The sequence below is a fragment of the Siphateles boraxobius genome, unplaced genomic scaffold (assembly GCF_051911475.1).
Source record: "Siphateles boraxobius isolate OS27281-9 unplaced genomic scaffold, OSU_SipBor_1 68, whole genome shotgun sequence".
Classification (NCBI taxonomy): domain Eukaryota; kingdom Metazoa; phylum Chordata; class Actinopteri; order Cypriniformes; family Leuciscidae; genus Siphateles; species Siphateles boraxobius.
In genome coordinates this window covers 3,360,001-3,384,044 of record NW_027509195.1, presented here as the reverse complement: position 1 = coordinate 3,384,044, position 24,044 = coordinate 3,360,001, and the positions used below count along the sequence as shown (strand labels likewise).

The 24,044-nt window shown below is 36.7% G+C and overlaps 2 protein-coding genes across 2 annotated transcripts in view; both read right to left on the bottom strand.

The window, feature by feature from the left end:
• Positions 1-300: 300 nt before the first annotated feature.
• On the bottom strand, positions 301-5,541 carry eif4e3 (eukaryotic translation initiation factor 4E family member 3). Its single transcript, XM_077214149.1, has 7 exons — positions 5,179-5,541; positions 3,989-4,061; positions 3,691-3,785; positions 3,248-3,308; positions 3,036-3,102; positions 2,262-2,417; positions 301-2,074 (listed from the first exon to the last, which is right to left on the bottom strand). Exons 1-7 carry the CDS (start codon positions 5,352-5,354, stop codon positions 2,028-2,030), a joined length of 675 nt encoding a protein of 224 aa, XP_077070264.1. The 5' UTR covers positions 5,355-5,541; the 3' UTR covers positions 301-2,027.
• Positions 5,542-8,044: 2,503 nt separating this feature from the next.
• rybpa (RING1 and YY1 binding protein a) overlaps positions 8,045-24,044 on the bottom strand; it is a 16,774-nt gene continuing 774 nt past the window's right edge. Inside the window, exons 3-5 of the mRNA XM_077214146.1 lie at positions 18,041-18,643; positions 15,044-15,136; positions 8,045-9,520 (exon numbers count right to left, since the gene is read on the bottom strand). Of these exons, the coding sequence (XP_077070261.1) occupies positions 9,271-9,520; positions 15,044-15,136; positions 18,041-18,643 (946 nt within the window). The 3' untranslated portion in view covers positions 8,045-9,270. The remainder of the gene's footprint in view (positions 9,521-15,043; positions 15,137-18,040; positions 18,644-24,044) is intronic.

Genomic DNA, 24,044 nt, shown 5'->3' with positions numbered 1-24,044 from the left:
ACATTAATCAATGGCATGATAAACACGAGCTGACGGTAAAATAAACATACATGGAGCTTCCACAAATCTGGTGAAATCTGAATAAACTAAAATGTATTGTAGATGCGGATGCGTTCGAGTGACGACGTGAAATTACGTTTGACGGAGGGGCAGCGCCACCTTGCGGTGAACAAATTGTGCACAATTACCTACAGGATTCTTAATTCATTGCAGACCACATACATGCAGAAAGAACTTCATTAGAGCATGCAGCTGAAATAAAAGACAATTTTATGTTGAAAATAACTGCAATACTCATACTTTGAATTCTGCTTCGTATTTATTCAATATTTCAAAACCTATGAGCAAAAGAAAAGAAAGAAAAAAACAACAACAACGAATAATATAACTGATTAAATACATAGAGAAAACCAAACCATTCTATGAGTGAAACCCTGGGAGAACACAAGGCACCATTCCAGAAGATTGACAATCAGTTTGAGGTTTCAGATTGGAAGCCTAGAAAACCGACAAATGCTCATATCTCATTTAGAGATGAGTGATAGGTAAGAAAAGGCTTAAATATGAAAGGTCAGCTGCATGTACAGGTTATTTTGCACATCCCTCTCCATGTAAAGGACAAACTCATAATTGTGCTTTTTTAGTGCATTAAGAGACCTGGTTCGTGATGCAGGTCTTTTTGGGCTTGAAAAAACCTAATCAAAATCGGCACACAGCATCATGGGAGACACGGCAGAAAGTGAGCGGGGGAAAACATCGGTAAAGACAAACGCAGTTGTAACTCAGGACGCAGGACATGATAAATTATGACATAGGTGAACAGAAAGGAAATCTCTTTGGTACTGAATAACTAAAAATATATGCTCTGATGATTACACAAGTCATTTTCAGTTACATAATTTGACAATATCTACACTAGCCCCTCTCCACTCATGTTTTCCAACATAACCATCCATCCAAACACAATAAAACAAACTACAATGATAAGAACTCTGAAACAAGACACAGTGTGATTATACTGAATAAAAAGGCATTTAGTAGCAAATGTGTACGTTAAAAAAAAGAAAGACTTCTATTAAGCATTTGGACTATTCTGACAAAGACAAGACACTTATGGGGTTTGGGGTTACAGTTAATAACATAATGCAGGATATCAAACCACAACGCAGTAACCAAAAAAAGAAAAGAGAAGTTCAACAGTGCTCAGACGCCATTCTAAAACAGCTTTCATTTACATAAAATACGACAAGAGGAGGTCTGGATACAGTTTTCTAAATCATAAAAGCAAAGCCGTTTGCAAGATGCAAGATTTTTACCTTCATGTGATTAATTCAGGATTATTTGAATGTCCTTAAATATTCAGTTCGGGGCTGAAAACGAGGAATTGCATATGCATTTTGCTGTATATTTACGGTTATAACCAAGGTAGTCTTACACCCACTTACATTTGCTCTGAAATCATTAACCTCCAAGCCAAAGAGAATTTTTTTTTTTCAAAAGAGAAATGTGCAATACTTTTGCATAAAAAAATAGTTTCCCAGAAATGCATTAAGCTTAGCCTTGGACTATTTCTTTTATTTTAAGGTTATGCCTAATGTGCGTCTGAGAAAAACAGCCCTAAGAGTTTGATCCTAATGGACGCTCTAACTCTTCAAATAAAATGTCTAACACATCGAGCATATATTTTGACAAGCAGCAACTGTCACCGGACTGCACATTTAATCAATAAACCTAGAAATAGGGGGGGGGGATGATAACAATTGGCAACATTGCTCTGTTGTGATGATTGATAATACATATGCTACTACTATGTGATCTTTATTGATATCGCCTAAATACCTGGTGTGAGAAAACTCCTCACGGAAAGCATGGAGGGATCATCTGCGATGCTTACAACTTAAAAACAGGGCTTTAACATTCCCTATGATATGAAACAACTACAAAACCCAAGAGTTCCTTTGTTTTTCAGTCCATTTTCTAGGATCAGTCCAAAAAGAAGGAAAAACGTGACGAATGTGCAAAGCTTGCTAATGTCTTGAGCGACCACCTTCAAATGCATGGTGCTCCTCGTGTGCTGAAAAAAAGAAGTTTGAAATCAGTCACCGTTAAATACAATAACTTATCAAACATAAATGAACGCCATTACGGTTTCATGGGAACTAATGTAGTGTTACTAATCTCACGCATCTAATGTTCTAATAATGAACTCAGCAGGGACCGTGTGACATGCAGTGAGAAGAATGTAAACCACTGACACTTACGTTTATAAAATACTGCTTTAAAAGATATCTGTGGAAGAAGTTCGTAGATTCTCCCTAAAACGTTTGCCTCGTTGGCAAAAGAGGCGTTTCCATTCCAGACCTGAACCACGTCTTCTCGTTCTCTCACGCTGACACTCACTCCTACAACTTCATCCTCTAAAGGACATACACATATTATTAATCTTTAATAGTTCTTATTCATTTTAGTTTAACCCACTGGTGCTCTTCGGTCACTTTTGATTGAAAACTTTTACGCTTAAAATGTAGAAACGATGTGTACTTCATCGGTAATGGTATGACACTGTGACTTTTGTGGTAAAAAAAATTAGATACAAATTGTGGACATTATTTCAAAAAGGTTAAATGGTCCTAAAAAAAATTGACACACTTGTACACCTCACAGTCAAATATTGCTACCGTAGAAATTCAAGATTTGTTACAATCTACAAATCAGCTACGATGCAGAAAAAAACAAATAAATTAATTGTATTGTGAAAATTGTGGAAACATCATAATTATTGCATAAATCTTATTTAGTATCATAAAATTCATTGAAAATATTAAATGAAAAATATTATTAAACAAAAATATATTACATTGGGGAAAATAAAAGTTATATTTTGATATACTTCTGAATGGGAAGGAAAAAAAAAAAGTTTGACCGGGATCATAATGAGTGTGACTCCTAAATGAGGAGCACCAGAGGGGTTAAATGAAATCCAGAAAACAGACAAATATTATAAATCATTTAATAAAACTCATATCTACACTCACCCGATGCACAATAATCCGTGAATTGTTCACCAATCGTAGCCAACAGCAACTCTTTCCACACAGCTGACTGTAAGAAAAACAGACACTGGCAATAAAATGACAATCGGACAGCGATAAAACACACCAGAAAGTATAGGAAAACACTGAATGTGTAGTATGAATTTTATGTATTTACATAATGCAGTAGAGAAACCATTGATAAACAGACTTACTGTGCTCTCCTTTGGCACTTTCATTTTCCAAACGCCTCCCTTTGCATTGCTTTCCTCTTCCCTGTGTCCATATAAAAAACAATATATGTGTATTTCAAACTAAATGGTTTATGTGAACTGCATTAAAAACATTTCCAAAACTAAAGACAGTTATGAAATATACACTACCGTTAAAAAGTTTGGGGTCTGTAAAGTTGTTTTGTTTTATGTTCAGTGTCACATAATCCTGCAGAAATCATTCTAATATGCTGATTTGATGCTCATTTCTTATTATTATCAATGATGAAAACAGTTGTGCTGCTTAATATGTTTGTGGAAACACTCTTTTAGGATCATTTAATGAATAGAGAGTACAAAAACAGCACGTATTTGATTAATAATGCATCTTGCTGAATAAAAGTAATGAATTGGCTGAATTTTCTAGCATGTAAAATCAAACTCACCATAGTGGTCTTCTTTCTCCTCGCATTAAATGATAGCTACACCTCAGAGGAAGGCTGGACACAGAAGGGATGTTGTTGTACACACTCCAGAAACTCTGCATGTGATAAAAAAAAAGATGATGCACAATGTATCGGAGACAATATTCTAACTGAACTCTAACAGAAAAGCCCATTTCTGCTCGTTTGCAAAAGCATTAAACAGTTAATTGTGTTAACTGTAACCGGCAAACATACATTTTATGCTCACATAGGCTAGCTGTAAATGGCAACTAAAAAATACTAGAAGTGCAACACCTACCTGCACAGTGTGGACGGTATATATCTTTTTCAGATTCGATTCACACTCTGCTGCCGTTGTACCTGGTAATGACCTGGAAGATAAACAAAGTAGAATTACAAAGTGTATGTTGACAAATAGCTTTAAAGAATAAACATTTATTTTCTGTCATCATTTACTCACCCGCATGTTGTTCCAAACCTGTATGACTTTCTGTCTACTGTGGAACAAAGGTGAATTTCTGACTAGCCTAATATTATCAAAAGAGGGGCCAGGATAATGAAAGCGAATGAGAAGCGGTGCCGTCAGGCTTCAAAATGACAGCTGGTTGCTGTGAGGAGCTTGACAGCCCTCATATTATGTGAAAAAGAGCGGTCAGGTCAAGATATTCTTCAGAAATTCACTTTTTGTGTTCCAAAAAAAAATTCATACAATTTTGCAATGACATGAGTGTGAGCAAATAATAATAGAAATTTCATTTTTATGCCTTCAAATAAGACATTTGCGCTTCACTAAGCTGGGCACATCACCCATATCTGTGTCATAAATCATAGATTCATAGAGGTTTTATCTTCTGTCTAATGTCAAGTGCAGTCCAGTGCTTGTGATCATGCAATGAGACCGAACACAAGCCTTTCACAATCGTTATGGCAACCAAATGTCAGTCAGTAAACAGGACTTCAACCCTTTGAAAATCATTACCAAAAAAGTGCGGAAGATAAGCTAAAGGAAAAAGAAACTACATAAAGTTTACAGCATTTTTTAGTGACATATAGTGTAACTGAAACTTTATGTAAATTAACAATTTCACAATCTCAGAAGTTGTTTTGCATTGACAGTGTCCTATATTTAAAAAAATTCAAACTAAACAAAACTTAACTGGGCTCATGACAGTGCCTTGAGGTACACCCTTACAGTATTACACTGCTACTTCAGAAAGGACATGATATCTGATATTAAATAACAACCATGACCTACAGGTGACTCGACCTACTTTACTAAGTTATTATATCAGCTCTGCATTAAGCTTACAAAAAATAAATATAGGCACTTGAACCATTCAATGGTGTTAGATGTGCTCGATTAGAACCTGAAACGAGTACGTTTAGCTATAGAAAAAATAAGAAATTTGAATCTTGGGCCTTTGTTGTCAGGCTTGTGAATGTAGAAAGTCTAATTCATATAACAGTAATATGACAACATCACCCTACCGATCGAGCCAGAAGGTCCAGGGCGAGTGCAGGGGCAGAGAGGTGCCGTCCTCGACGCTGTTGGTGATGTTTTCCAGCTCTCTCTCGTCGATGTGGATGTTGTTTTCTGTAGAGTTCACAGGGCTGCTTTGTCTCTCCGTGTTCAGCTGCAGGTTCGGGGCTGCAGGAACCGCCATTTTTGCTTTATTACCTCTTATCGATATGTGAGTGTTCTGCTAGGAGATCTATGTTAACCTCCACATCCAAAGATAGAAGATTATTGATGCTGAGTCATCTACAGTCCGGCCGGCTGGACTTGCCGCGTCACCGCCACAACAACAACAACAGAGGGTGAAGTCACACACAGCACCCTCTGTCCCAATTAACGTTTACATTTCAAAATAAAAGCATACAGACGTGTTTTAAAGGGATAGTTCACCCAAAATCCTGTCATCATTTGCTCACCCTCATGTTGTTACAAACCTGTATGACTTTATTTCTTCTGTTGAACAAAAAAAGAAGACATTTTAAAGAATGTTGTTAATCAAACAGTTGACGCCACCCATTGACTTCCATCGTAAGTCAACTGTCTGATTAATTACCAACATTCTTTAACGCGTCCCGTAACAAATCCTGCCCTCGCGGGTCAGAATGACCCGAAGCCCTAAAATTATACTTATTTTTTGTTGTCCAGAAAGCTTATTTTATTTTATTTTGATAATAATTTTTATATTTTTAAAGCAATTTCTTTGAGTTTTTTTGTTATTTTTTATTTCATTCGATTTTTAAGCACATTCCTCAAATTATTTCAAATTAAATTCAAAATAACTCACAATTTCATGCATAAACCTTTTAATTCAGCTCAAAATATCTTACATTGTGTCTTTGCCGACCTCTTGTGGGAAAAAAAATACTATAACATGATATTTCATGACTTGCCACTAGATGGAGCAAATGAGCTGTTCCGCTTAGTCCTGAAGTCAGTTGCTTCACTATGCATTCAGATACACATGTAGATATTATAAAATATTTTTTTGGTAAAGTTTTCGCTTTTTTAGTTTGAATTTTTAGGTTTCTCTATGTGTATTGAAGCATCGCATTCCTTTAATACCTAAGGGGGTAATTAATCGAATCCATTAAAACATTTGATTGTTTGTGTGTGTGTATGTGTGTGTGTGTGTGTGTGTGTGTGTGTGTGTGTGTGTGTGTGTGTGTGTGTGTGTGTGTGTGTGTGTGTGTATCTTAAATTAAAAATAAAGCCAAAATAAAATAAAATATAGCCTAATATAAATATTACATGAAAAACTTAAAACACTTAAATGCAAATTAGTGATTAAATGAAATGAGTGAAATTGAGTTAAGATAATGTCATCTTTGCGCCTAAATTTAAATTGAAGTACTAAAATTACGAATTTAAAAATATAAACATTTGTAAAAGCTGAGTTGAAATGTAAAAAAATTATTTTTTATTTTAAATGACAAAAGCAAACAACAAAATAACTGAAAACTTAAAACTAAATTAAATGAAAACTGAAAACTAATTAAAATGCGAATAGTTTGTCAATGATACAAAAAAAATACAAAAAAAAACAGTTTGCTGTTTTAGTCACCATGAGATCAATATTGACAATTCTTATTTTTTATGGAATATTGCAGCGACATCTCTTCTCTGATGACACTGGCATGAGGGCGGGACAACCTGTCATTCACATGAGATCCACCAATAGCAAACCACAAACATCCAATCAATTTCTGATAGACAAAATCAAGTCCCTCACTACATTTTTTCTTGCTCGAGAAGCTGTGTCACTCGGACATGTCACAATAGGGAAGAAAACTATCGCAACTTACTTTTCATTTTAGTTTTAGTATTTAGGTAGTTTTTTTTTGTGGAGCATGGCAGCTGCTAACGACCAGTTTAGACCAGCTAGAAACTTGCTAAATTATGTTCCAAAACACAGACACCAGAGGGTGGATAAGAAATGTTACTGTATCAACATCATTTGTTTGCCCTTCAATTTAAAGGGTTAGGGGGAATGAATTTCAATTTACTGTTATTCAAGTCATTTCTGAAACAACAAGACAGTAATGTCTTTTCTAAATCAAGCCGTGCAGGTTTACTAAAAATTGAGGTAGATTCAATGGTTCTCTTGCTTCAGGCAATGGGTACATATGCTTAAACATCAACATTTAAACAAATGATCATTAAGTATATTTCACTTGTGGAAATTAATTAAATGTATCTCAAATAAAGGCTAAATGATTAAAGCTGGTTAATAAACAGAACTGCATGCGTCGAGCGGAAGAACATTATAGCCGGAACTACTTCTCTGTTTATGTCTATGACGAGTCACGCAGGTATTGGGCTACTCCGCAGCAGTGCCGCCCCCGACCGGTGTAAAAAAGTCCCTGTATAAACACTTATTATAGGTGTACTGTAGTGATTCAGGATAAGACAAAAACACTGTTTGGAAAAAGGAGTCATGGTGTACTCGCTCATTATATAAATTTTGAACACAAAAAGTTACGGACTGCAGATATAAATTTAGTATGCACCAAATGCAAGCAACATTGGATGAGTATAGAACTCTATTACATCAAAATTGCAATAAACAATTAATCAATGAACTGGTGAAAGGGCGTGTGGGATTATGTGCACCCATCTTAAAGTCACAATGAAATGGAAGTAGCCACAGATCTTTTTTCACCAGAATAGTGACGTACATCTGACTTGGTTCTTCTGAGCATCAGTTGTTGATTGGATGTTGAGATGTTGCAATTTCTCTCAAAACTGGAGGCAAACAACTAAATGATTAGGAAAGTCCTGCATAGAGAGAAGTCTGTCACTTCACCAAAGGATACAGTTATGACATTTTGATTAAAAAAATTAAGAGGTCAAAAAAATATGTTTATAAATGAAAGATATGCACAGATAAATCGTTCACAATAAGATCCACACAACACACATTTAGAATAGATAGGGAACATTTCCATTTCATGCTGACTTTAGCACAGTAAACATTGGTTACTATACAAGAATATAATTGCTTGTGGAAAGTTAACGATCACATCTAAATGCCCAAAATGTTTGGAGACCTTAATGAGTTTGAGAAGATTTTTATTAGCTTCATTAGCTTCTAGATTTTTAACAAAGGTCAGAATGAGTGTAAACCTGTGCAAAACGTCCTTATGGGAATGAAGAAGCCAATTTTTACAACATAATGCTATATTGGGAGTATTAATCAGTGATAAATTTTCAGTAGAGATCTTGGTAAACCGTAAATATACTGTATGAAATCTCACAAATAGATAAGCTGCTTCATATTCCAACAACTGCCAGTTTCATTCTTCACACTTTCTGAGTGTCTTTGCCATGAAGATGAATAATAGACAGTCCTGTGAATCTCGATATAATTTTACAAGAAATATTCAAAGGTTTAAAGTCTAAAAACAGTAAAAGATAAAGACCAATATTCTAAATACTCTCTTATCATCTTGTGAACCACAAAACATGTCTACATGGCACACCGTATGGATTTCAAAGCTGGCCTTGCATTTATAATAATACTGTAAACTCACATAATCACAGTTTGTGTTTCCACCATGTAAGCACACAAGAGTTTGTCATGAAATAATAAGGGAACAAATCTCCAAGTACACGGTGGTCAAGCGTGATCTTATTGTCGAACAGCTGCAGCAACAGATCGTTGACTCGGAGCTGTCTGAGAGATGAAGAAATGAGCTCAGATACCGTACATTTAGCATAAACGAATCTACGTTCTAAACACAAAGTCTGCACGATTTAATGACAATGAACAATAATAATGCAAACTTGGGAGCGCTGATTTCCGTGGTGCACAAACATGGATTATATCTGATAGGAGTAGGGCACAGAATATACAGTGGGTCTTGGCGTGACAGTGACTCACGTGAACATCAACACATCAATCTACAGGGTGCTCCACGAGGGTTTTCGACAGGTACATTTCTGCCAGTGTATCAAGATGGACATTGTCTGAATGGGTTGGAAAGATCCCTCTTTCATGTACAGTTATGAGTGTAGGAGCTCCAGGCCTCGTCCAGTGAGATTGGTGTGTCTGAATCTCTTCCCCTTCACAGGGTCTCATTCTGCCCAGAGGAGTGGTCTCTTCTGGGGGTGGAGGCGCGGGACGAGCCCTTGTCTGTGCTCTCCGAGCTGGAGCTCAGGTGCTGCTGCTCAGAGCCAGCACTGGAGGTGACCGTGGAGGAGGAGGTGGAGGAGGAGCGAGTCTTCTCCTTAAAGTCTGTGATGATGACAGTCACGTTTCCCACTGTAATAGCGAGCTGCTGAGCCGAGCTCCTGTCTATGTTCTTCAGTTTAGGTCTAAAGAGCAACAGAAAAACAGAGCAAGGAATTACACATGTATTAAAATACATTTATTTTTATTATATATATATATATATATATATATATGAAGAGTTCAGATGCAAAAGCCTCTAAGTGCCATCTGAAATTTTCTTCTAGAGTGATAATTTTTATCAAGCTCGTATTTTTAAGTTCAGTAATTTCACTTAAATGGCAATGAAAATTACCTTTTAATTGTCATTTAAGTGAAATGACTGAACTTAAATATACAAGCTTGATAAAAATTATCATTCTAGAAGAAAATTTCAGATGGCACTTAGAGGCTTTTGCATCTGAACTCTTCATATATACACACACTTTAAAAAAAAATTGTTTTATTGGTTTATTTAATTAATGGGTTTAGGGATAAGTTCAGGGTTAGTACCTAGTTAGTGTCATAACTACAATAAGTACATAGTATGTTCATGCGAAACAGGACTGTAAAACAAAGTGCTACCGAACATTGTTGTATAAAAATGCACCATGTAAATATGCCCGAATTAGTAAAAATAACTACTTTTCATCTGCAGTCTCTAGGCCAGTAACATAAAACTAACATAAAAACAGCCAACAGTCATACAGCATTCATTCACTATAACAGAACAAAATCGTATACATTGCCAACAATATACATTGACAAAGCAAACAAACAACAAAACAAAAATATACATGATGACAAAGACATTGTTCATCCACCTCTATACTGCTTTTCATTTAAAAGTGAAGTTTATGGGTGATGCATATGTGACAGTTAAAACTGGCTCCTAGAAAACCAGAGATGTTCTCATTTTTAAGTGAGGTTTAAAGGTGTTGAATGTAGGACACTCTCTTATTGAGAGGGGCAAGCTATTCCACAGTTTACCGCCTATTGTTGACAATACGTTTTGTCCAAAAGTGGTGCGTCTAAATGGTATCACACAGTCCCCTTTTACAGAGGCCCGTGTTCTACCTCCGCTTCAAAAGTCTTTGGAAAAAGCCATGCAGTGGAGGTGGGGGCAAGATTATGTAACACTATAACAAACAAGCATACTTGAAACAATTGAAATTCTCAAAGCTTAAAAATGTATGTCTCTCTAAAATATTGCAATGGTGAAATGACAATGCCTTTTTATCAAATGTTTTTATGAGACATTTTCTTAAATAGAGATTCAATACTTTTAAGAGTAGCTATGCTAGTTAATGACCAATTTGTAAAACAATACTCAATATGTGAAAAAAAGACACCTTCATATTTTGTTTGGTAAACGCCATACAGACTGTTTTTTGGTGTTTACTGTAGGTAGAGACATGACTTAGTAAGCCAGTCATCAATGTGAGCCATTCCAGATGTAAGTGTGGATGCCATCTCTTGATAGTTCTTAGCATGTGTAAAGATTACAGTATCATCTGCATACATCTGAACATCAACATTTTTACATGGATCTGGCAGGTCATTTATATACAATGTAAACAAGATTGGACCAAGTATGGAGCCTTGGGGGACATTCACAGAATGGAGACTTTGAATCATTTATACGAACACACTGCTTTCTACTGGACAGGTATGATTTTATCCAGTTGAGAACTTGCTCAGAGAAATTTAAATTCTGTTAATTTAGATAAAATAACTTTGTGATTAACTGTATCAAAAGCTCGCTTTAGGTCTAGGAAGACAGCACCAACATACAAACTCTTATCTAAGTAGCCTTTAACCTTTTCCATAAATAAACAGTAAGCTGTCTCTGTTGAATGATGGGCCCTGATTCCAAATTGAATTGGGTGGAGTAAATTATTAATTTTATTGAGATGTTGAATCAGTAATTTAGCCACCCATATTTTGACTATTTTAGAAAACAACAGGCAAAATACTGATTCTCCGATAATTGGCCATGTCTGATCTTTCACCTGTTTTAAAAATGGGTGTGACCAGAGCCATCTTCCAGCTGATGGCACAATGGATTGTCTTAAGGACTGATTAATCAGATATGTAATAGGCTGTATAAGGGTCTCTTTGTGCCTTTAAAAAAAAATTAGTATAGAGGCCATAGATATCCAAGGCCTTAGAATTTTTTAAGCTACTGATAGTATTTGCTACTTCTGTTTCAGTTATTTGTTGTAGGTGAAAAATCAGCAGTGCATAATTAATGGAACAAATAGAGTAACTAGGTGAATTAAAAAGTTGAATTATTTCATAAACAGAGTCTAGAAAGAATATTATACAGTCATGGTCAGAATTAATGGCACCCCTGGTAAATATGATCAAAACTGGCTGTAAAAAATAAATCTGCATCGTATATCCTTTTGATCTTTAATTCAAAAAATTGCCAAAAATCTAATCTTTCATTGAAGTAAAAGAATTGAAAGTGTGTGGGGGGGGGGGGGGGGGGGGAAATCACATTATACGGTTAATTCTAGGGGTACCACATTATTGGTACCCCTAGAATTTTTTACAAGTAAAATATCTATGAATTATATTCACATTAATGTTTACCTTTTTTTTTAGCAAACCAGGGTGACTAGGAACATGAAACTGTCTAGCTATGACTTCTTGTTTCACAGGAGTTTAAATATGAGGAAACACAAAGGCCAAATTCCCTTAATCATCCATCACAATGAGTAAAACCAATAATATAGTTCTGATGTGCATCAAAAGATTGTTGAGCATCACAAAATAGAAAGTGGCTGTAAGAAAATAGCTAAAGAATTGAAAATCCCCATTTTGACCATCAGGGCAATAACTAAGAAGTTCGAATCAACTAAAGATGTTATGAATCTGCCAGGCAGAGGACGTGTGTCTATATTGTCTTAATGCACGGTGAGAAGGAGAGTTTGAGTGACCAAAGACTCTACAAAGATCACAGATGGAGAACTGCAGAGATTAGTTGAGTTTTGGGGTCAGAAAGCCTATTTAAAAAAAAAAAAATCAAACAACCCCTACATCCCCACATGTTGTTTGGGAGGGTTTCAAGAAAAATCCTCCTCGCTCATCCAAAAACAAACTCCAGCATATTCAGTTGTCAGAATGACTGGAACATTAAATGGCACAGGGTTCTGTGGTCAGATGAAACTAAAAAAAAAAAGCTTTTTGCCAGCAAACACGCTAGATGGGTTTGGTGCACACAAGGATAAAAAGTACCCCATGTGTACAATTTATTGTACCATTGGATCTTTAATGTTGTGGGCATATTTTTCTGCTGGAGGTCCTGGACTTCTTGTTCAGATACATGACATTGTGGATTCTATCAAATATCAGCAGATTAAAAATCAAAACCTGACGGCTTCTGCTAGAAATCTTATAATGGGCCATGTTTGGATCTTCCATCTGGACAACGATCCAAAACAAATATCAAAATCAACACAAAAATGTGTTACAGAGCACAAAATGAAGCTTCTGCCATGACCGTCCCAGTTCCCTGACCTGATGAGTGGAGTGAACTGAAGAGGAGAAGCACCAACATGGATCTGGAAATCTACAGGATCTGGAGAGATTCTGTATGGAGGAATGGGCTCTGATCTCCTGTCAGGTGTTCTCCAAACTCATCAGGCATTATAGGAGAAAACTCAGAGCTGTTATCTTGGCTAAAGGAGATTGCAAAAAGTATTTAATAAAAGGGTGCCAATAATTGTGGCCAACGTGTTTTGGAGAAAAACATTTATTTCATAATGTGATTTCCCCTCCACTTTCAATTATTTTACTTCAATGAAAGGTTAGATTTTTGGCAATTATTTGAATGAAAGATCAAAAGGATAAACGATGCAGATTTATTTTACAGCAAGTTTTGATCATATTTACCAGGGGTGCCATTAATTCTGACCATGACTGTAACTAACATATATCAGCCGATAACAATATGGTGGCCGATATACATGTATTGTGCATCCCTCTAACTTACCCAACACTGATTACCGTTAATTAAAATTAAAACAATAAAATAAAAAACATTTACATTACTTGAATTAAATGTTTACTGAAATAAACAAATTAAAATAAAATAAAACATTTCAGCTAGTTGTCGAGGCATCATTTCTCATTTTTCGATTAGTTACACTTTAAAAACTGAAATAAAAACCAATAAAAACTATAGACATTTTAAAAAGAAAGAAGAAAAAACAGAAGAAAAATGACAAACACACACACAAAAAAAACTAAAATAACACGGGTTACAAACCTAATGCTTTTATCAATCTTCGAAACACCAATACAAATATTTTAATGAAATCTGAGAGATTTCTGTCCCTCCACTGAAAGTTCACACAACCAAAACTTTCAAACATCATGAAGTTAAAAAAAAGCATTGTAAAAGTAATCCATTTGAATCGAAGAGACACGTTCACTTTACACAATGAACAGATTCAGTTTAGGCTTTCATACACGTATAAACAAAAATTGTAAATGTAACCTCAAACATGCTTGCAACCAGTGAGGTTCGTTCCCTCGCAACAAGCAAGTGTGTTTGAGCTTACATTTACAATTTTTGACGTACTCTATATGCGTTGATCAATGTTTGTTGACTGTAAAATCTCTTCCGGAGATTTTAATTAAACCGCTAAAATCATACAGATTCATTTTTGAAGCGTAAAAGTTTTGGTGGAATGGACAATGGAGTGACAAAAATCCCCCAGGTTTCATGAAAGATATTTTCATTTGTGTTTTGAAGATGAATGAAAGTCTTACGGGTTTGGAAAAACATAAGTAATAAATGACAGATTTTTCATTTTCATTTGAACGAACCATTGAAATATAAAGCAAGTTAGCATCATTTAAAGGAGCAGTTTTTCGATTGTTTTGACAGCGGATGCAGTATTTGCAGAACCTACATCATTCTGAAAACAAAAACTCTTTCCAAAAACCATTGGCAGTCATTCCAAAGTATATGCGAACGTAAATGTTTTTGCAAACAATCATTAATTCTGTCTTTTATTAAGGGGTATAAAGAGAGTATTATTTAGCTGGTCATAGGATAACACCCGTTTATAAGGGTTGGGCTCTCTTCTGCACAATAAAAGGCCACTAATATGTTTAGATTACTTTTAGTGTACACCTATACAGTGAAACTTTCATTAAGCAGTGTATATTTAAATGTGTCATTCAGCCCAAAGTTCTGCATTTATGATAATCCAGTTTTAGCGGTCTACATAGCTGGCAAGTTAAAGAGCCCATGGATTATGCAATGGAAAAGACTATTAGCCGCTCATTGGATTTCCCCTTAATAACTCAAAGCAGTAACCGTTTAAACTGAATGTGAAGTCTTTAGTAGGAATCAAGAATACTCTAATAATGCAGGTAGAAGCCTGCCTTAAAGTCACAGTGTAACGGAAGGAACAAAAGAGCTTTTTTTTTTTTACGTATCGAGGTGTACATCCAAGTGTAACGGATTGTCAACAAAAACAAAAAAAAGTAGGGTGATGTGGAGTGAGACTTGGCTCTATCCATTGGTTATTTAATGGACGGATAGATCCATTCATACCAATTCATGCTGACTTTAAGAAAACTGTTTAAGATCAGATCAGTTTTGAACTTACCGTGAAATTATAGATTTGTTATTCTTCGTGACAGACTTCCCAGCCTTCATGCTGTTACTTTCCCCAGCTGGACCTTTCTGAATGAGTTTGGGCCTGTAAAGTTACAATATGCATTAGTAAACCATTACCATTCAATTATTCCCACACTTCCTGGACTCAAGTGTTAACTTGTTTTTGTAGCTGGCCTGCAGTCCTCCATTGGTGTTTTCATTAACATTTGCATTTATTCATTTAGCAGATGCTTTCATCCAAAGCGACTTACAAATGAGGAACTTTACAAAAATGGGTGCTTGTCTCATTTAAGCTTAGCATTTAAATATCACCCGTTCAGTACATGAGTCAAGTGTCCAAAAAATGAATATTTTGTACAATACTTGTACTGCTCCTGTTTCAATCAGCCCTGAATAGAAAGAAGACAAAACAGAATGAAACTGTTATAGAGCGCAACAGTGTCCGCCCACTTTTGCAGCGGCCTTGGTTCCGGAAGCTTTTTTTCCCCATCTGGATTTTTAAAGCGTTATAAGCCATGAACCAAACCAACCAGCTACAAGGTGAATCCCAACATTACAAACTTTGATTTGAAGCAAAAAAGTATTGATGATCTTAACAACGGAACTGAATCAACATCAGCTGAACAATGACACTATTTTCTTTTCGAGCTGCTGTGCAGCCGAAATGAACAGCATCATTGAATAATTTTCCTCTTTTCACTGCAAAGCTGCTTTGCAACAATCTCTATCACATAAAACGCTATATAAATAAAGATGACTTGACTCGAAAGAGCACTGCAAGTGGGCAGCCACTAAAGTGTGCTTGTTTTGTTTCTGATTGGAGGACATTCACTGCAGAATCATGGGTAATGTAGTTTTTCACCAGGAATTCCCCTGTTAAAGGTAGGGTAGGCAACAACAACAACAACAACAAAAAAAATCATAAACACTTTGTAAATCTGGTTTAAACTCTTCACATCCTGATAGCAATCAATTATATATATATAATTGATATATATATATATATATATCTTCTGTGAAAGTCTCAGGACCAAAATAATGTTCGTCTAATCATTGCATTCAGTCTGAAAGCAATTGACCCTTCGCAAAGACCCGCCCCCCTTAGTTACTGTCGCTATGTCCGACAAGCTACGCTGCTCTCACGCACACACCATGTTCTCACGCAGTGAAAAATACATCGCGGATCAGAGAGGAGACTGACAATACAGTACGCTGACAGACACTGACCAGGTTACTTTTCGGTTACTTTTGATATGAAACATATTAAACAAAGTCTCACCTTTCAAATTTGGTAATTTTTTAAAGAAATTTAAACAATAAATACCGTTTTGTGGCTCTTTAATGTGTCGTGACAGATCGCTGTAGAGCCTCAGGATCTTAGAGAGCAAACATGAATGAGCATAAGAAGGAATGTTGTTTTAACCGCGGAAAGGCGTCAGTATATTCAGTTTTTCAAGTTCAAATCCTCCCATGTTAATCTACTAACTCTCCTGACTGCTTTGTCGGACAAAATGGCGGATGGCGAAGTATGATTGGTCAGATTACCTGTCAATCAAGCTCCCTGCGAAGGGTCAATTATATGATGCCCTACCTGCCTGTCAACATATGCATTTCCATATCTCTACGCACCTACTCAAACAGACATCACACATCCTCATGAAATGATCTGATGATGCAGAGTTGAAGACTGACAGTCACCGAGCACCACAAACAAACACCAGCCACCTTTCACAGTCTCTCCTGAACCAAAACAATGAGCTTATGCAGTGTTCAGACCATGTCGTAACTATAATAGTACAAGATAGCAACCTGTGAAGTTCTACCTGACTCTTATGAGTTTCTCTGGCAACACTATCAATGCCGAAATTGTGCACATTCATGTATTGTACTGGAGGGGAGGCTTTGGAGACTCTCTGAAGGGATCTTATACTTTCAAAGCTAGCTTGCTATTGCTAGCCTCTCCAAAATTGCCTACCCAACCTTTAAACATTATCATTTAAAAATAAGTTGAAATAATGCAGGCTGATGGCTTCAACAAATATACCATTGATTAACAAACGTGTAGCTCACAGTAGTCGTTGTATCTTAAATGGTTTATAAGTTATTGTCAAAAATCAATCAGAAATGAATGGGATTTTTACTTCTGGAACCCGACTGTTGCACCCTATAATGGAAAATTGACAACGTGTCAACAGGTTTAGAAGAAATTGACATCATGAATAAGTTGCATGTGTTTGTCTTTGACAGCCCTTATACCAATATCTGATTTACGGCTGCACGATGAATCGAAATGAAACCGCAAGCGATTTGTCAAAGGCTGCGATTATTTAATGCGCAGCTTGTCAGTGCAGCACGGCTCTGTGATCAGTAGTAAATGATGCTCCATCTGAAAGCTAGAGGGCACTCTCACGCAGACACTCCAAATATGCCCCGCAGAAGTAGACAACGCACATCATTCCAGGAAATCCCTATCGGGAATCATACTATCCCTGTAGCTGAATAAAAAGAAGATTGAAACGCTTTGATTGATTGAACATGACTAATAAACACACGACTGCTTTATTCTGTGTATGAAGCCACATCATCTCACAAAAGGATGAGCTCAACTGTCATTATGAAGTGAGTTGAGTAAAAATAGGTTATTAAATGTTGCGTTTTGGTGAACAAGAGGTTCATAAATGCTTCTCATGTTTGGTTGCTTTTTCAAATGCACGTTATAAACAACTCAAACTCCCAGTGCTTTCAGATGGAGCAGCATTTACTACTGATCACAGAGCTGTACGTCACTGACAAGCTGCACATTAAAAAAAAAAAATTATATATATATATATATCTCACAGCCTTTGCGATTTCATAATCGCAATAAGCCAAATCGGTTAGCGCGATTTCATGTTAATTGCGATTAATTGTGCAGCCCTAATCTGATTGGACCAAACCAGGACCATAAAAGACTATTTGCGGAGCATGGTTGCATAACACCACTCACTTTATCTTCTTAGCAGTGGGTTTTTTACTGGGCGTCAGGCTTTTATGTCTCTCTTTGTGTTTCTCCACCATGGCTCGCTCTATTTTTCCTTTTTTAATTTCGTCTCTCTCTGCACCCATCCTCTCTGCGGGCTGCATTCCAGAGTCTGCCGTGTGCGGATGATCCTTATCCATGTGCTCTCTGTGAGGCTGAAGTTTTTCCAGCATTGCTCGGTCCGTGTGCTCTCCGTCTGTTCTGTTGTTGTGCTGCTGCTGTGGTTGCTGCTGCTGTTGCTGCTGCAGCAGGTTTGGGGTCAGTCCTGTTCGCTCAGGCCCCCTGTCTGTATCGAGCATTTGCGGTTTGTCCAGCCCACGTTCCTGTCTCCGATCCTTATGAGAATGTCCACGTTCAAGCTGACCTCCATCCAGACCTAATCTCTCGGGATGGTCGGAGTCAGGGTGGAGACTGCTGAGTCTATCTGAGTCGGAGTTGTCCATGTCGAAGTGGTCGTCGTCAGGCAGGTGTCTGTCTGTCCTTTCCCTTCTTTCTTTCTTGGCTGGGGGTGGGGCGGCGCACTGTTGAGCGACCTGCTGTGCCACGAGTTGAGAGTTTATCCTAGGTTTTCTGGAAAAGATAATGTTACCAGAAATCAAGTGCTATGCCAATATATAGGGAGCAGGACAGGGTGAACTCAGATAAAGTGGGACCGTTTCTGCTACTTTGCCACTGGCGTTTTAATATATGATGCCAGACAACCCTCACACGACACCATTTTTGAAATGTTATGCAAAAGAAACGCGGAATGAAAAACCTAACATGTCCCATTTTACCTGCATTTATCCTAATATGTTCAGTACATTTTGGACACACGCACTAAGTACTACTAGTTTCCATATTAGTTTTAATAGTACAATCATGAAAACTATTAAATGAATGTATGGGAATTATAATGACCCCAAAAATGTTAAACAAATCAAAAAGACACCCCTCTTTAAAAGTTTGGGGTCAGCAAGATATTTTTTGAAAGAACTTAATACCTTTATTCAGCAAAGATGCATTAAATCATGAAAGTAAAGACATGGGAGACTAAAGAAATGTTGTTCTTTTAAACTTTATATTCATCAAAGAAAAAAGTTTTGAGGTTTCTACTCAAATATGACGCAGCACAACTGTTTTCAACATTGATAATAAGAAATGTTTCTTGAGCAGCAAATCATCATATTAGAATGATTTCTGAAGGATCATGTGACACTGAAGACTGGAGTAATGATGCTGAAAATAAAGCTTTGTATCATAGGAAAAAACTACATTTTAAAATGTATTCAAATAGAAAACACATTTTAAATTGTAATAATATTTTACAATATTACTGTTTTACTTTTTTTTTTGGGTCTCCATAAAAGAAAATCTTACCGACCCCAAACTTTTGACCAGTAGTGTATTAATTAAAAAGCTTTAAAATATTACAAAATGTGATTTGTCTATTGTTAAAGGCTGTCAAAATGGCAATGACCGAATTATCAAGTGACGGATTTATGCATAGGCATTTCTAAGCATGTGCCTATCCTCGCACATCCAGGGGGGCCCGATAAAATGAGGAGAAATTATATTTTTAATTATTATTATTTCACTCTAATGCTAAAACTATGAAAGACAATAACTTAGTAAATTAATACAATTTAAAATATAGTAATTTTTAACGAATCATTACTATGGTCACCCTTTATGTCTGTCTGTGGGTTTTGCTAATATTTAACCAATGAGAAATATTAAAACGAGCTTGTGACAAAACTCTCATAACTCCATTGCCTCCTCAAACTGTCACTCAACCTTCATAACTCCACCCCGTCTCTATCCTGAATGAAGTGCCACAAGCAGTTTGGAGCGTAGCGTCTCTGCTTATTTACGATGCAAGGGTAAATAAAGAACTGGTTCTCTGAGTATAGCGTTTTCTTTACGTAGAATTTTACATATTTCTTTACTCAAGAAACACTATATAAAGGGTAATCTTATGCATTTGAGGAGTGGATAAGAGCGTCTTGCATTTGTCCTCGAGTCACAGCCAAAACAGCCTGTGCGTAGATTTTTCAAGATTTTGGCCAAATGACAAAAAAATCAACAACAGAAAAACAGGGGGGTAAAAACGATTGCCAACATAGCTACAGCTACAATAATCTTCATAACTTTAAGCTGATAAAAAGGTGATGCGATGGACTGACTGCCTCCGATGCAGCCGATCTATGACAACAACAAAAAACACGTTCACTGGAAAAATACTTCATTTGAGCTTGATTTTGGTAAAGTGTTAATAATATAATAATGACACATGCAAGTATATGATCACATATAAAGCCACACTATCAAATTTGACATCACAGTATTTAATTCTTTTTTTTTTTAAATCATGTTTTTTCCCACTGATTTCCTTTAAAAGTAGCAGTTTTGGTCATACTGTTTGAGGGGGCCCAAAAGTATCTTTTGCCTATTTCACAATATGAGGTAAATCCAGCCCTGGATATATCATTCTATCAATAATTACAACACATGGAGTTTCATGTCTCAAATACTATATTAGAGCATTGAGAGATCAATTCTAGGCAACCAAGTTTGCTTTAAGGGTATGAGTGAGGGGTGTCTACTGGAAACATTAACTCTCTGAAAAAAAGAGTGAATTTCAGTCAAGAGAGAATCACAGTAAATATTCATGGATCTGAGTTAATAATACCCCGCTGGCAGTTCATGTCATTGATTGGCGGCTCTCTCTGATGCTCTAATTATATTACCTGCTCCAGATTTAACTTCATACTGACAGCACATTATCTCCATTCCCTAATCTCAATAACAGAACAAAGTTCATTTTGCCAAATAAAAATATTCACTTTGCTGTAACGTCCTAAACTTTAACATAAACCCTTTTTATAATACCTAGACTGGTAAAATTGCACCCCCACAGTGCGATTATGCCGTTATATCACAGTTTCGAGTTTTGCCAAAATCCCCATTGCAAAGTTTGACAACTGAAAAACTACTTTGACAATTTTTTGCATTATTATAGGTGTGGGGTCCACTCTACAGCACAATATACGGTTTCTGTGTGGTACTAGGAATCCACAGATGTATCAGCCAATAATTTTCGGCCACCTGTTTAAAACAGCCAATGATATCCTGTCAATCATAAGGGGGCAGAAAAACATGTCAGACTGCAAATCATACTGTGTGTGTGTGTGTGTGTGTGTGTGTGTGTGTGTGTGTGTGTGTGCGTGTGTGTGTGTGCGTGTGTGTGTGTGTGTGTGTGTGTGTGTGTGTGTGTAGAAAATATCTTGAATCTAGGGCTGTCTAAGTTAACGTGACAATAACAATAGCGACATAAAGCAGGCTCTATTTCCACCTATGAATCACCTGTAGTTCAAGCCAGGGTTACCAGCTCCATGGTTTTTCCCACACCAATATTATTTGTAGGTCATCACCTCCCATCTAATAATCACAAAGAGCTTTGTGCTTTGTTACTACTGATAAAAACAAAGTCTCAGCTTTTTATTTCTATCCATTTTATCACGAAATTGAAACAATAAATGGATTTTTGACGCTCTTAAATGTAAGGTGACCGATTGCTGTAGTGCCCGGAGTGCGAGTCTTCTCTTCCTCTTCAATACATGTTATACCACAAAAAAAAAAACATGCATGTACATCAAAAGGCATGTTGAAAGATACAGTACAACTTACCGAAATGTATCATGCCTCATGTAATCGCTCAATCAGTGTTTCAACCGTGGTAAGACATCAATAAAACAGCATGTGAATAATGTCACTTAAAGGAATTGTTCACCCAAAAATGAAAATGTTCCCATGATTTACTCACCCTCAAGCCAGGTGTATATGACTATCTTCTTTCAGACGAACACAATCGTAGTTATATTTAAAAATATCCTGGCTCTTCCAAGATTTATAATGGTAGTGAATGGGGGGGGGGGGGGGGGGATGGCTTCCACCCATCATAAATAATAATCAATACGGCTCCAGGGGGTTAATAAAGGCCTTCTGAAGCGAAGCGATGCGTGTGTGTAAGAAAAATATCCATATTTAAAACTTCATTAGCTATAATAACTAGCTTCCAGCAGACGGTTGTATGGATCGATCTGCGGCGGGAGAGTGACCCTTAACCTGACACGTGGAAGCACAGAGGATAGAGCAAAGTAAAACACCAGTCACGAATTAGAAGTCTAAAGCGAGAATTTTTACAGAGAAATGTGGGAGGAGCTTGAGTTTGTTACCCAGCCGTGTTTTTTTTACCGCGAGAGGGCGTCTACTCTCACCAACTCCTACATCATACGTCATGCGAAAGGGCAGAGGTCACTCTTGCGCCGGAACTAGACTCACGGACGACTGTTACCAGAAGCCAGTAAATATAGGTAATAAAGTTATAAATATGGATATTTTCTGTACAAAAACGCATCGCTTCACTTCAAACGGCATTTATTAACCCACTGCAGTCGTATGGATTAACTTTTATGATGGATGGATGCACTTTTTTGGGCTTCAAAAACTAAGTTACCATTTACTCCCATTATAAAGTTTGGACGACCCAGGATCATTTTTAATATAACTTCAATTGTGTTTGGATGAAAGAGGAAAGTCATATACACCTTGGGTGGCTTGAGGGTGTGTAAATTAGGGGATCATTTTCATTTTTTGGTGAACCAACTCTTTAAGAAAATTTAACTATCTGTATCAGTACCGGCAGATATCATTCTGAATAATCGGCTATCGCTATCGGCAGGGAAATTTCCCTCAGCTGTTGGTACTCTGGTGTAGATGACACTCACTCAAGTCAGCAGAACAGCATCATCAAAACAACCTCTCTACAAGAGAGCACGGACCGATCCTGTTGCTTCAACAAAGCTAGAAAATCAACATTCAAGCATGTAATTTATGCCGAGAGGAGATGCCTGCGTACCTCACACCGTACACACAATACATGAAAAGACTGTCACTTTAGCAGAGATATAACACCTGCGATAGAGCCACATTCCGCCCACTAGAATATGTAGCTGAAAACATGTAGGTAATAGGGCAAAACTTAAAAGGATATAGTGTTTCTTTCATGATCGGTCAATTTTTCAAGATCGGTCAAAGAGCAATACTTTTGAAAGACATGAAAGATTAAAAACCTTGCAAATATATTGGTGTTTTTTTTTTTTTTTTGCATTTTCAAGGATATAATACAATATTTTTTATTAGAATTGTCAGCATGAAATTTGAATAAAACAAAATACATTTCAAAATGTATTTGGTAAGTCCATCTTTTTTGAGAATGCTACAGAAGACCCTAATGTTTCTGATATTTTGTACAGAACAGTTCACACGCTCAATACCACAAATTTGCTTATTTGATTAGTGACCCAGAAAAAGTGTCAGAAATATCCCCACTGTATCTCATTATCCACTATTGGGACATCTGAAACAGCTCGCATAATTATACACTACCATCTGTGCTTTGCTTTTGTAAAACACATGCTGATGATCAACTTCAACATTTTTTTAAATGCATCCTTCTTCACCATGGGCCTAATATATATATAATTTTTTTTTTTAAATGACAGACCCCTTTCCTACATCTTGGCTGCATGCCATAGGCGCCAATCGTACCCTAAATTCTAGCACATAACATCATTAATATGATAGCATCAGTGCATTAGTGACCACAGCAGTACATCAAGCTGCAAAAAACAGCAGCGTGTTTCATATTTTGCACAGTACTGAACAAACACCCCAGCGTGCATAACAAAACAATAACGCTGCACTTACAAATCAGATGCTTAATGCAGCATTTAATTTCCTATAGGATCATATAATGGGGCCCTGCGCACAGACCCGGATTCTTCCATACCAGCCGGATCCTGTCCTAGAGTGTCATTGAAATTCTACAGGACTCAAATGACGTCAGTACGGATAAAGACACAATCCACAACAACAAACCTAAATATCAATTTTGACATCATCACTGCATGCATGTGCAATGTGTTTA